This window comes from Xiphophorus hellerii, chromosome 11, assembly GCF_003331165.1.
Source record: "Xiphophorus hellerii strain 12219 chromosome 11, Xiphophorus_hellerii-4.1, whole genome shotgun sequence".
NCBI classification, from domain to species: Eukaryota; Metazoa; Chordata; class Actinopteri; order Cyprinodontiformes; family Poeciliidae; genus Xiphophorus; species Xiphophorus hellerii.
The window spans coordinates 25,296,074-25,311,222 of NC_045682.1; the positions used below are offsets into that span (position 1 = coordinate 25,296,074).

General features: G+C 37.9%; 1 protein-coding gene across 4 annotated transcripts in view; it reads right to left on the reverse strand.

The window, feature by feature from the left end:
• The window catches only part of LOC116727904 (phosphatidylinositol-binding clathrin assembly protein-like), a 31,788-nt gene extending 17,310 nt beyond the window's left edge, over positions 1-14,478 (reverse strand). For 2 of the 4 annotated variants that reach the window (XM_032575578.1, XM_032575577.1), the window contains exons 1-2: positions 13,600-14,477; positions 3,413-3,555 (exon numbers count right to left, since the gene is read on the reverse strand). In XM_032575578.1, coding sequence (XP_032431469.1) covers positions 3,413-3,555; positions 13,600-13,729 — 273 coding nt within the window. In that variant the 5' untranslated portion in view covers positions 13,730-14,477. Of the gene's footprint in view, positions 1-3,412; positions 3,556-13,599 lie in introns of all 4 variants that reach the window. The other 2 variants (XM_032575575.1, XM_032575576.1) reach the window with 2 other exon arrangements.
• Positions 14,479-15,149: the final 671 nt, after the last annotated feature.

A 15,149-nucleotide genomic window follows, 5' to 3' on the forward strand; every position in this document is an offset into this window, starting at 1 on the left:
GTAAAAGAAAAACCCCCCAAAAAATTTAGTAATATTTTAAAAAATAAATAAAAAACTCTGGTGAGGAATAAATCAAGGCATACCCACAATTAAAATGTCACACATGAAGAGAATATTTGACATCTGCAAGCCCCAGAATTGGCCATGAACTGCCAATATGCCCAGTTCTGGCCAAACGAGAAAGTTTACCATGAAACAGGCTGCAAGGGGCTACAAGAAGTTACCAAAACCCCAAAAATGTATCCAGGAAGCCTACAGCAGGCACTGTACGGTTACATAAAGCTCATGTTTCCAGACCAATCAACTCAGAGAGAGATAAAGACCAGGAGATCAGGAGTTATATTCTTTGGACAGATAAATAAAAATAATAAATTACTGGAGGAATAAGAGAACCCCACAGGTAGAAGAGTCATGTTTTAGGATGTCTGTCTGCAGAAAGGCCCGGTCGGCTCGCTATCATGAAAGTCATCATGAATTCAGCGGAGATCTTTGAAAAATGTTTAAGCTAAACTGGAACTGGACCCTGGAACAGAGCAATGACCAAAACTTTCCAGTAAAACCACCAAGAACTGGTTAAAAACAAATAAATGAAAACCCTGAGATGCTTTTGGGAGTTGGAGCAGACTCTGCAAACATCTCAAACATCTTATTAATAAAACATCTTATTAATAAGGTAACATTTTATGAGGTATCCAAATATCTTTCCCAACTGCACATGATGCTCTGGTTGGATATTCTGGTGTGTCTTATCAACTATTAAACAAGCTTGTCTTATTTGAAGCCAAAAGAAGTTTTCATAAAACACAGCATCAAATTTGTTCAAAATTGTGTTCACTGTGGGAGCGGCATCTTTTTTGAATTTGTATTTTTTCCTTTTTTTTAATATGTAAAACTTATTATTAAAAAATCTCCCGTGTCTAGAAAATGGCAGGTTGCTCTCTGACCAGCGAGCTGCACGTTGCTTGATTTTGACTCTTAAAGAAGATCAGTTGACGTCCATTGGTACACACAAAAGGTAATTCTGTGTCACAGGAAAAATGACCCTCCTAAGCCTTTTTACCCTGGATAAAAGCCCATTTACCCTGTATTAACATGCGCTTAACCAGGCTTGCTGTGTCACATGACTAATATGCTAATATCTTAAATTATGGAGACAATGAAGTCTTACTGCCTCCACTGGTTATCTTTGCAACCTCTTTTTATCTCAGCAACATTTAAATAATTCATAAAAGGCATGCAAATCATCCAGTGTGGGTTTAGTTTAAAAAACAGGAAATTAGAGGTTTAAAAATAACGACTCTATGAACTCTGGTAAAGCTGGAAAGGAAAAGATAATCTAGTATTATTATATTTGTTTTGTATGTGTATCAGTGGAGTATGTTGTTGTTTTAACTCTGCATTTGTGTTTGGTGAAATCTACAGGGTGACCCAGGAGTTTGAAAAAATTAACATCTTCTGTTTGAAAAAATAAACACCCTGTGGGATTGCAAAATTAAACAACAAGCCTGCAGTAATCAGGCCAGCTGCTGTGTTACAACACAAGAACTGCATAGTTAAGATAATAGCAACTAATTACACGTCACACAAAGGTGTAGAGATTTAAAATGTTGAATCAGCTAATGCACTATTTGCTCAGAGCCGTGGGTTTTTTTCATTTGTTTTCTATGCCTAAGATCTTCTTTGTCAGTAAGTTTGGTTTTAATTTCTGACAAAAAAAAAGATTATGATGGCCATGTCTGTGCATGTACAAAAGAGGAGTGGTGTCTGTAATTTTTTAGAATTTTTAAAAAATGTTCTCAATCTGAAGGTCACATTTTCACCAAAACGTAATGCTGCTGCTTGCAATAAAAGAGGAATTTATTCTTTGAAGTTTCATACAAATTTTACCAGGAGTAACAATTTTTCTTTTTGCCATTTTTAAAAACAGGTCCAGAAACAAAACCTCATAACATAAGCACTGCTTAAAACTGTCCAAAGTAATTGAAATGAATTCATTAACTTATTAAAGTCTGTTCAAGCAACCTTGATAGTGTGCTTTTAATATTAAAATTAAATTCAATGGGCAAGAAATGTTTATTAGCTCCAAAAATTTGATTTTGGTTTATTTTATTTGAGTTTTTCAATATGGGTTGAAGACATGATTTTCCTGCTTTCTTTTCAGGTTTTGTGGCGAACAGCAATATTTTACTATCAAAACTGGTTCATTTAACATTCTTTCTTTCTTACAGATGATCCTTTAACTTACCAGCAGTTTTAGCCACTCACACCACTCATCCTCCACTCCTCGGAGTAATACAATTAATCTTACTTTCCTAAATCCCATCTCTTTTATACAAAGCAATTTCACTGTAAGAAAGAAGGATAGCTGTCTGATTTTTAGTCTGTAATCTTCAGTGATTTCTGTTTCTGCAAAACCAGTCAAAGAAGCCACACTCAGACAGTTTAAGCAGCCCTTAAAACGTCCAAACCGTCAGGTCACTAAAAGCTTTGCTGTTTGCATGCTTTTAGAGAGTCACCACCCTGCCGCATGCTTTCTGTCTCATCTGATCTCAGCTGCTCATCATTCAACGTGTTTGATGTTTTCCTCTTGTTCATCGTGTAGAACGAGCAGCAAAGCGAGGCGACTTATCACACCGGCCACCGAAATGTCAGCGGGACGCTTCATCGGTCCGCGTCGGACACGAGGAAGACGTCCCTCTGAGAGACGGCGAGAGAGCTGGAGAGATGCTGCAGCTACCTGCAGAGCAGCAAGTCAGGCTTTTTGAAGGAAAGTCAATAAGATACGATCTCATCCAAGAGCCTCAGCTAACACGCACAATAAATTAATGCAATGTTTCTTGATGAAAAGAATGTGTTCATTACTAACTGCCGTAATTACATCAACAAAATTTCACAACTTATGCAAACAGGTTATTACATCTTGTTTTCTTTTTGTCTTCTGACATTTTTGTTTGCATTGTAGTGGAATTAAACAGGATATGCGTAACGTTAAAGGGGTATAAAGTTTGGAAGCTATTTATCAAAGTCTAATGCTATGCATTATAAAAGCCTTGCACACTTGCTTACACTTTTGAGAGAGACTGAATTTGAAAGAAAATATGACTTCTACAGAATTTCCCCCAGAAAACATGTTAAGCCCCACAACGTTTTTATGCTAAAATAATTTTAGAAGTTACAAAAATTGAGAGGCGTATCATAATTTGGAAACAATAGCTTGTGAAATAGGGTTCATTTTATACCCTATTTAAAATGAACAAACAACGGTTAGTCTGGTGGGGGCCAAGTAAAGCCTGGTGGCCCGCCAGGCTTATTATGCACAGGGGGAAACCCTGTTCTATAATTTATCCTTTCAAAAGAATAGAAGAAGACAAGCTGCTGTTCTGAGCTCTCTTGATCGATGTGTTTAGCTTACCTCGCTGCCGTACATCATGAGGTGGTGTGTGGCGATGAGCGCTTTGAAAACCACAATCCAGCTGTTGCTCGTCATGCGCTCCAGCAGCGTGTCGGCCAGATGGGGGATGCTAACGTTCAGCTCATTGGTGCAGTGGATCAAGTCTGAGGGACACAGAAATAAAAACAAGACAATCTACCGTGAAACAATCTGAGTATGAAGAAAAATGGAGGCAAAAATATTGCTAATTTTTCTAATGTAAAATTTAAAAACCTAATCTCTAATTGTCTATTGACTGAATGGAAAGAATCTTTTGATAAAAACATAAAATTAATGTCATCCAATTCTTGTTAAGTAAATGCAATTATGTTCATAATTTAGTTAATCTGTAATGATCAGTGTCTAAATAATGTTGAGTATTACTCCATACCTTGTTCCTTCAGATGTGTAAAAGTGCATATAGACGCATTTCTTTTGCCAACTCTTCAAAAGGAGAAAAAAAATCAAGAGAATACACCATTCAAATAAATCAAAACCATGTTGATGTTTGGGTCACCAAATCTATATATGGACAGTTATGCTTTGTCTGAAAAATGCCTTCTCTGTCCTGCCATCACAAACATGATCACAAGAAGTTTAGCTAACTCTACTGGGCGATGTGTGCTTTGATCAGGCAAAAATTCAGATTGAGCTTTTCAGCAACAAACATCTGAGGTGTTTCTGCTGTTAAACAAAGGATATGAGCATAGAAAAGCTCATAAAGTGCAACATTAAGTTCTGCTTCAAAGTTCCTTGGAACATTGTTTGTGTCCATGGCCTCATAAAATCTTTGAAGCACAAGGACACTAGAGAACAGAAGGCATAAGAAGGAGACAAGGATTCTGCAGGACCTTGAGATATTGTCCAAAATGGTCAAAGATCCTTTTCAATGCATCCTCCAACCTTGTGGAATCTTTTTTTTTTCAGGGTAAGATTATCCTATAGTAATAAAATATGAATTAATTTGAATGGTGTTTTATCAGAAGTGCCAATAAATGTGGAGAATGCTTTAAATTAATATGAGTAAAAGCAGCAGCTATAAAAAAAACATAAATGTATATCTTTGGGGAGCCCTGAATCAATGGAATAAGAAGAGCCACTGAGATTCACATCGACATCTGCATTCATTTTTGCCGACTCAATAACTGCACACAAATCTAATAACAAAGAAGAGTTTTAATAAGGGTAACTGTGTTGGCAAATGAATCAGAACAAAAAACACATTTTTCACAACCCCATTATGTAGCTGCACAGCTTTCCACCTATTCAACTGAAATGTTTATAGAGCAAGCCGCAAGATCTCATTTGTTCCATTGCCAGACACATGTTTTAACAGATAGTGAGTAATGAATGAGAAATTTTCTCTGGAGGGTCCTTGTTAGTTTGGCTGAGATAAAATTCATCTGTCTGGGGTATAAATTTTTCACTTTAAGGATATGTGAAGCACATATCAATGGGGTAAGAGTGTCATGCTGTGCCGGTTTCCTATATTGAAAGGTTTAATAAACTTCAGGAAATGTAGGAAGATAACTGGCTGAAGAGTGCATTTGGAAAGTATTCACACCACTTAGTCTACTTCAAGTTTTGTCACATTACAACAAAGAAAGTCAATGTGTTTTATTTAGATTTTATAGTAGACCAACAATTGTTGGAGAACATTAGTGAAAAAACATCTTGAAGACAACAACAGAAAGGCTAGGAAGAAAGTAGTGGAGAAGTTCAGAGAAGGGTTAGGTTATAAAATAATGTGTCAATTATTGAAAGTCTCACAGAGCAGAGTTGATGTGAAAAAGAAACGGTTCATCTGGAAACAGTCGGAGAATCAGCCAGGAGCCCCCTGGTAACTCTGGAGGAGAGGCACAAATCCACATTTCAAATAGGAGAAATTTTGGGCAGGATAACGATTGGTCAAATCTGGCCTTTAAATAATGGTAGCAAAAAGAAAGCCACAACCGAAAGAAAGCAATCAGAAGTCCCATTTACAGGTTTCCATTAGAGAGAAAGAAAGTGTTCTGGTCAGATGAGGCCAAAACTGCAATTTTTGGCCTTGATGCAAAATTCTTTGTGTAGCAGAAAACTAACACTGCACATCGCTCCCCATGCAGTAAAACTGAATTCAAACTATTTTGCAAAGAATGGGCAGAGTTCAGCCTCTAGATGTGTAAAACTGGTGGAGACGTACTCAAAAAGACTTCCATCTGTAAATATGATGGTTATATAAACTATTAACTCAGGCAGGCTGAATACAATTCATGCCTCATTCAGTTTTTTATTTGTAAATAAAATGTTAAAAACCACGCTCCCCTTTCTTCTCATCTCACACTTACAGACTGCTTTGAGTTGGTTTGTCGTGAAATTTCAATAAAATCCTGCAAGGTAGCATTACAAACATATAAAAAACTTCAACTGGTGCAAATACCTTTGCAAGGCGCTGTACAGAACATTTAAATTTTACTAGTCAACATAAAACTGGGTCAGGCTGCAGGAACTGTGGCCCAGATTCCTTATGGATTCTAGCAAACAAAGAATGCGTGGCATCTGTTAAAGCCCAGAGATTTACCGACTCCTTATAAAATGGCACAGGAGCATTTTGTGATCTTACATATACAGAGTAAGCTTCATGCCTATAAGTCAGCTAAGTCATGTTGTTCTGATTTTCTAATATACAGCAATAAAAAGACTGTGGATTTCATTGACTTAGCAGCTTATATTTCCGTGCATTTCTACAGTAAATGATGATAAACGGACTTTAAAACTGAGTAAATGAGACCAACTGATGAGCAGATGGACAGGAATCATTAGCAGAAGCCGTTAGACACAATGGGGAAAGTAACCTAAGCCATTTAGAATTTGTCAAGTTACACATACATGTAAAAAATACCACATCCAAAACATGGAGGTAATTAATTAGTTGCCTGGAGGAAACAACAGTCCCAAGAGGAGAGATTTTGCTGAGTTATTGAGAAAATGTCAAACTGTTTCACAAGCAAACTGAGGTTATCAGGGCTGTTTGACACTGACAGCTGTCTTAGCATCTTCTTAATCCCAGGATGCAAAACATTCTTTGAGGGAACACACAAATGATAACCCACCTCAGGAGAAGCCTGTTTAGCTTTTTACCCCAGTTATTGGTGTGAAACCCTCCACACGAATCACACACTCAATAATAAATAATAAAAAAAAACATTAATTTTGTTTTGCTGACACATTTGTGTTTGACTGCTGCAAGAAAAATGAAGTCAGTCATTGTATGACACTCACTGTGCTGCGTACATGGCTTGACATTTGTCCATTTAAAGGGCAAATATTAGTCAAAGGTCTGCACGCCTTCAGCGTCTGGAAGAATTCATAAAAAACAAATATGTCTTTAATACACAGCTCTGGAAAAAAAAGTAAGAGACCACTTAAATGATCAGTTTCTCTGATTTCACTTTTCATGGGTATATGATTCAGTAAAATGAACATTGCTCTTTTATTCTATGAACTACTGACAACATGTCAAGCAAAAATTCCGAGCAAAAATGTTTTATTTATTTGCAAAAAATGAGAAATAGTCAAAGTAATTAAAAAGATGCTGTGCTTTCAGACATCAAATAACGCAAAGACACGTTCATATTCATTTTAAAACAATACTAATGTTTTAACTCAGGAGGAATTCAGAAATCAATATTTGGTGGAATAACCACGAGGCTCTCAATGTTGTTCAGTGCAGTCGTCTCTTTATTGATTCCAGAGCTGTATATATATAGTAAGAGTACCAATAGATTTAGATCAAATTTCCCAGTTTGATGCCTGCATATTTTTATTTACAGTGCTGTGAAAACATTTTTTCCCCTTAAAGATTTTTTTCCGTTTTTGTGTTTAGTCATGATTCTGTGTTTACAATAATAAGGCTGTGTGTATGTTGGAAAGCTTCACCCACACCCACTCCTGATTACTGCTTGACTTGTAGAATCATGAAATTCCTTAAACAACCTGCTTGACAACATGACGTAGACTAAATAATCTCAAAAAGCAATGCATCATACCCTGATCTAAAGAAATTCAAAAGAAGAAGATAAATAAAATCAAGGCATCAGTCTGGAAGAGGTAATAGAATCATTTTTAAGGATTTGGGAGTCTTTGCCCACCATCTATGATGGTCTGTGGCTGCGTTGGTTCTTCATCACCTGAACTACTTTCAGAGATGAATAGATTATGAATTCTGCTCTCTACTATGAAACGCTGCAGGAAAATCTCCCCATCCATTAGTTATGACCTTCAGTTCAAGCATTCGTTGTGATGCACTAAGACACAACAGCAAGTCCAGCTCTTATTAGCTCTGAACAATCTAAAATCAGTACAACTGGCAATTAGGTGAAGGGAGCAAATATTTATTTCTGCTCAAAGCCAAGTTGGTTTGAAAATGTCCTACATCTTAAAAACTGTTTTCATATTTAGGTAGAAATGGTTTTGTGTCCATGGAAACATCTGGTTTCTGTTTTCGCTCATATCGTACTTTTCATGCTAAAGCAGACAGCTGTTTTCTGCTCTGAAGCTCTGATGCACAACCTGACCAGTCTCATAGAGACAAAGTTGACAACTAGCCGCTGAAGCGAGTAGATAGCTGCTGACACACCACTTATTTCCCCAGGGGGGGTGATCCAGGCTGAAATCAGAGTAAGGAGCGTGAAATCTCCAGGTATCCAGAAAGGCAATTTACTTTCAGGGTTTATTTAGCAACTTTTCTGCAGAAACTTTCAAACTGAAATGTCTATTTGAAAGCTTGTTATGATTCCATTCTGTCTATGCTGTTCAGTGGTCCTTCTGGCAGATATTTTCATACACGATAAAAAAAATCAGAAGGGATTTAACCACCGATATGTGGCAGTGCAAACAGCCAGAGGGAAGCAGTATTGATTCTATGGTGGCCAACTGTTACTACTGATAACCCACAGCGCACATTGGAAATCATATAAATCGAAAACTTGATTAAAAATGGCTTTGATGTTATCAGTGTCAGACGGTTGTCTTTTCAAAATTCATGTTTAATTCTCTTTAAAATAAAATAGAAGGCCTTGGTCTATGAAAGGTTTCTGCTCATAAAGAGACTTACTGTAAAAAGCCATAAAACTTCATTCAGTCTGCTTTAAGACCTTGGCTTTAGATGGAATGAAGAAATATCGAGGGTATGAAATCTACTGAAAAGATGAGGTCATTAAAATGACACACAGATGTGGGAGTAAGTGGAGCCAATTTAGGCACCCTTGGCTGCCTGTGAGGCGAAGTGGCGTCATCCACGGCGCTTTTGTTCTTCTTGGTGATTTTTTTTAGCAATCGGGTTCAAAGAATGGAAAAAAAGAAAAGGCAGTCCTCACCTTTTCAAACCCATGCAAAGGATGTCCGAATCGTGTTAAACAAAAGTAGCATAATCTCACACTGAAAATTGTTGAAAAATACAAATTATAGTTTGAGTATTTTTATTTATTATGGAAAAATGTCCTACATTAAATCATAATTATTGCTTCCTCTAAGGTTGTTACCACTGCTGTTAATGCTTTATAAGCTGTTATTACACATCAGACGGCATTTGTTCTTTTCCTGTAACACCTTAAAGGTTACAGCAGTCTGGGGACTGGAGGAAGGTTGAGCTGTCTGCCTGGTAAGTGCAGCTGTGTAGGTTTGGTCAGACTGTTTTGGATCATCATACTGCTCAAATACCCAATTTCAATTTTCTAGTGGATTTTTATTAAAAACATCCTGATATTTTATAAATGTCATGATGTCATGCTCTCTAAAAAGGAGCATAGGACCTTTGGCCCAGAGCATTATAGGTTCTCTGCCGTACCTAGCAGTAAGCAAGGGCTACTTTCTGTTACAGAAAAAAAATCCAACATTAGGATTATTTTTAAAATTACAATTAGATTAACTATTAACACTCAACAATACATATAAAACTAATTTTACTTTTTTTAATTTTGTCATAAAGCTCTAAAAATATTTTCATTTATTTATACTTTGTTTTTTAGCCACTCTTCAAAATGGCAAACACAAGACAGCATGCCGCTCAGGCATATCTGTACCTGCAGCTGTGGCCATGAAAGAAAATCTCATTCTTTACTTTCACACCTAGTATGATCATGTACCAAACTGTACTCAGAAGGATGCATTAGACAAATGTTCAAATATAACCCAGAATTTGTATGTTTATTTTTATGAGTCTTCTATCCTTCCAGCTCTAAAGTCTATTCTACACATTCGTTTTGTCTCACTTTCTGTTCTCATTCCTGCCAAGAGCTTTTCCAGGCTGTTCCATTATAAAGTGTTGCTTTTTAGAACCTTGTTTACCAGGTACTTCAGGGAAAAAAGGGGGAAAAAAAACTAGAATGCAGTGATGGCTGCACAAAGAGAGCATGGATATGGTTTAAGTGAAAATGAGGAGCTGACATTGCTCTCATATGACTCAGAGTCTCCTCCAGAGAAGTTTTGTTGGGTCTTTATTCACTCCGTCGCCAAGGTCCCCTCAGCCAGCCGCAGGTTCAGAACCACTGACCTCCTCATCACGAATACATTTCCTGATGCCTTGAACATTTCACGCTCTGCATGCTACACCCTGCCTTATACAAGAGAGGCCCTCCAGTTTAAATAGAAAGTATCTCACAGAACAAAGCTAAACAACTAAGCTAGGGCAGATTAATGGAACAAGAAGTAGTTTCCTTTCAGTACAATAAAAAGTCTCATGTATGCTTTCTTTGTGGACCGTTCTAGGTGAAACTATTTTGTCCTTGAGAGCAGTTACATAAAATCCATTGTTGAAACTGTGCAAGCTTTGCTTTAATTTTCTGAATACTCCCACTCATGACAGGCACTGAAGTGGGCAGCCTTCTGCAAATTAATATCGGCACAGCTACAGAGTGCTTGAAGATTTGCCAGAAATAAATCTAATTACTTGAGGCACTTCGTCTGATATTTTTCAGAGTTTATATCAATGCTTTATTTGAAGACAAATATTTGATTACATGAACTAAATTCATGTAATCAAAGCACAAAGCAGAAATCTTCAGCTTCTACCCACAAAACAACCGCCTCCCAAAAAACACAGTCCACTTAAAACCTTCATAATTAGTTTGTGCGAGGCAGTGATTAAATCAAACAATCAGTAATTACTTACTGTTGCGCCAGTGCTTTTTGATGATTTTCAGTCAGTCTAATGAGTTTTTGTTTTTCTTTCTTTGTTTTTTGTATTTAAATAGGGGCAAAGTAATACAGATGTCACAACGCCCGGTGGCAAACCTCCCTAAAGGGACCCACAATTCCCAGTGTCTCTGCTGTGGACATGACTGAGTAATGCGCTGCCAGAGTTGCCGGCTGACTGGCTGGGCATGCAGCTGGATGACTGACTCGCAGGCTGTTTGGATACTTGCCTCGTGGTGTCTCTCCGGCTGATTTATCCACATTTTCCTCCAGATTAGCCATCTCACTCTTTTTGTTCACTTTCTCTCTTTTTTATCAGTCTGTCCGACCCTCAACTGCGTTGATTGGATGTGCTCTCTATCGATTATGTCAAGTGATTGTAAAAAAAAAAAAAAAAAAAAAAAAACTTGAAAAGGCCACCTAACCTAATTACAATCACTGGTAAAACGTACATGCAGGGGAAGCCCTGTGCAGGTACAGTCAATCAGGCAATCTATGTGCAGTGGGTGACATGGCTTTCTGCCCAGGGCGCCATGGCCTGCAGGGTACCAAAAAACAAAATAGCCCAAAAAATACAAGTATAATTTGTACAATTTATTCACTGCCAACTCAATCAGAATGGGCCCTCCTTTGATGTAAATAAGGCTGAACACAAAGAGTGGCTGATGATGTTGAAGTTTCTATCTGATTGCATCTTTTGTTTCAACACTAAATCAAAAAGCTATTCTGGTTTTTTCAAGAGCTTTGGTTGTTTTTGATCCTCTCTGGTTCAACATCATATACAGACTGGTAAAACCTCAGAGACGTTTCGATTGACAGGGTTGTGAAAAGCACTTTATGTAGAGTATGCATGGTTGATATACAGTAAAGTTCTTGAAAAATACTAAGATATCACAGTATTTACACAGAAACATTTAATAAGAAAAGAAAACAAGGTCTAACTACTTTGATGTATTTTTAAAAAGCTGCTAAAATACATTCAACATGTTCTTATTGTTTTATTTTGACACCTAAATTTGTACTTTTTCGTTAGTATGCAACTCTATCTATCTATCTATCTATCTATCTATCTATCTATCTATCTATCTATCTATCTATCTATCTATCTATCTATCTATCTATCTATCTATCTATCTATCTATCTATCTATCTATCTATCTATCTATCTATCTATCTATCTATCTATCTATCTATCTATCTGGTTTATTAACTATTTGTTAGCCATTCTAATAGCCATATTTTAAAGTGGTAAGTATGTTAACTAAGTTGTTGACACTATAAACCATGACTATGCAGCTATTACCTATTATATGGGGCATTGGTCACTTTTAACTTCACTCTCACCCTTTAAATAATGTACAAGTCTGTAATAATCAATTATGAGACATTCATAGCTTATTTGATAACTGGTTAACTATTTATTAGTCAAAGAATCTTTTGTACTTCTAAATGTTTCTGATTAATAATGTGTTATAGCTCAGTATTAATGGTTTGTGATTAATAGCTTCATTAAATGGTTTATGAACAATTTCCAAGCCATTTATAAAAGCAGTCATATCATAAAATTATAGGACTATCCCAATAAAGGGCTTGTGAAACCATGAACTGATATATATTCAGCTTTTGTGAAGCATTATTGAGCAGTTTTTAAAAGGCTACAGGAGATTTTGAGGAGTGGTAAAATATTGGTCATTGGCTGTCCTCTATTCCACAATATTAACAGTTCATAAAGTATTCACAGATTCATTAAAAACAGATTTATTACCTATGTGTTACACATTTTATAAAGGAAGTCTTACTATGTTTTAGAATGATTCTTGAGAAGAGGGATAAAACAGGTCCTATGGATAAAGCACAAATTTGAATAAAACATGCACAAAATATAAATTTTTCAAATATCTGACTAAACTAACCGGGCCATGTGAGCAACAACAATGTATGTTTTCCTTCTGTTTTCTGAATATTTTTTATTTTAAACATTGTGGTAGGTGATTGGTGTCATTAAAATCCCTTTTCCTGGAGCAGAACTCAATACATTATAATAGTTTAAAACAATTAAAGGAATACTGAGATAATATGTTATGACAATGAAGTATAAATATTCAAGTAAATAATTATAAAAGTATCAATAAATTGAATTAAAAATCATTTTTATATATTTTCCAACTCAATAGAAATTTGTCCCAAGCTTTTGTCAACACCGTCAGACAAAAAAAGAACGTAAAAAAAAAAACAGGCATTATTCTAAAACATTACATGTCATATTTGTATACATAAATTGAGGAATAATTTTTAAAAAATTCTGGGAAAATTTAAACCCATTTTGTCCCACTTCTCAAGAATCACTGTTAGCTAAGTTTCATAATACGTGTTTTTATTTTAAGATAATCAGTATTTCTGCTCTCTAACGCCTCTTTTTGTAACCAACAGTCAGAAGTGAAGCTATTGTGCGTTCAGGACTGACAGCAGGACATTCATTAATGATGAAACCCCTGAGGACGCAACAGTGAACTTGAATGCGCGGTTGTGGAAATGAAGAGGAAGATGTTTGGTGATGCTGCACGATAATGCACATTATGTACTGAAGTGACTCCAGGGGAATGTAGCCTAGTGCTGCATGCACGCTGCTGCTGCTGATAGTGGCGTTAATAATGGATAGGCCCACAATATAGAGCGGCTGGTTGCAATGTGATTAGCCCATTCCAGAGTGGCCTATTTCCCCAGAATGACATGCCCAGATAGTGCCCTGCTCCCTCGCCCCTTTATTTAAATCTTGCGCTGATGATGCTCAAGCTCATTGTTGCGTGCGCGCTTTTGGCCCCCGCACATCCCAGACGCAAATACTTATTTCTAATAAAAACAGGTTGCAAACATAACCCGGCCGAATGCTGTTTGTACAGACTGTCCTTTGTGAGAGAGCGAGAGAGAAAAGGTGCATGCAGGCTATTCTATGAGCTACAGCAGCTAGGAGCAGTGATGGCATGCTTTCAACCTACAGTCAAGGTGTTTCTTCTTGGGTCCGCTGACTTCATGCGTCGTGGCCTTGCAGACGGCTTTGCTGATGGCAGAGCCGGTCATGCTGTGCTGCGCGGCGGCGATCCGGTCCGTCAAAGACTGTCCCGACATGTTACAGTGGAGGAGGAGGAGGAGGAGGAAGAGGAGGAGGAAGAAGAGGAGGTGGCGGAGGAGGTGGTGGTGTTGGTGGTGGTGATGGTCGAGTCCGGGTGGGGGGAGCAGGGGAGGATGATCAAAATGTCTTTAGTGGTAGGGAGGAGGGTAGTGCCCTCTGTGAGAGTCAGGAGGAAGAGGAGGAAGAAGAGGAGGAGGAGGAGGAGAGAAGCAGCAGAGTACACCGACGAGGATCCGGTGGGAGAATTCATGCGGCGGCCAAAAAAATCATGTAAAAAATGACAGAGGACAGTCACATTCAGGCAAAACGACGAATGTAGGTAGAAATCTGCATAAAGAGCTTGCTGGCATGCAGTGTAGCCAGTGCACAGTGAGCGATCCCTGAAATAGATGCTGCCCAAAGGCTGGGATGCCGGTGGCAGGGTGCGTCCGTGCCAACGCCGAATCCGAAATGTCCCTAATCTAAAAACGGACGGTGATTAGTAGTAAAATCTGCTTGGCATCCACTGTGAGCGACGAAACGACACGAAACAGCATTGTCCTTTCCTTCCCAGCAGTCTCCCTCTTCTTGACCCGGTTTCTCCTCCAGAATCAAAGCGATCCGAGCGCAAACACCTCTCTGATCCCCACAGCACCCCGCGCCGGCTGCACCAACCTCAGTCTCTTTCAGTCTGCGCACTGAAAAAAGGGGAGTATTTCTCTCTTAAAGGTTACCGATAGGCCAATTCGTATCCCCCCCTCAATTATTATTATGTCAGTCAAACTTGTGTGTAAAATGGCAGCACGTGAATCAGGTGACGGAGAGGGAGACGAGGGCGATTGGGCAACTTCTCGGGTCTGGGGAGGGCATCTTAAAGCAGAACCCAGTTGATGAGGCAATTATCTGCTGTGGTCACCTTGCTGAGCACTGATGCCTCAAAACAAATCTAAATACAAATCCATTATCAGAACAAGCCCCACCTTTATTGTTAAGGAGCGTCTGTCGCTTTAAGTTGTGATGTATCTATGCCAACATATTGTTATCATTTAGCTCAGTCAGTTATTTATTTTTTTTTACAGTGTGTGTCCCCTTAACTAGCAGCTTAATTTGAAAGGTGTTGTATGGAAATTCAAAGATATCATGCGAAGGAGAATTTCTTTTTGTTGCAATTCATTCTGATATTTTTCAGTTTGTCTGACTGAAACTGTAAAACGGTCTGGAGCACTGCAGAGAAATTACACCTGACCAGTCTCGGTCTCAGACCAGCACTTGACCAAAGGTGTACTTTTTGTTTTTCCCTCAGACAGAAGGTACCGGCACATTGTTTTTATCATGTGCTTTGTCTGTTTTCTATGTTGGCACAGGTATTGCTGCCTTACCTTGGTGTTTATATGTTTTTGTCTTCAATAGAAAGTACCCCTTGCTTTGTTTGTTATA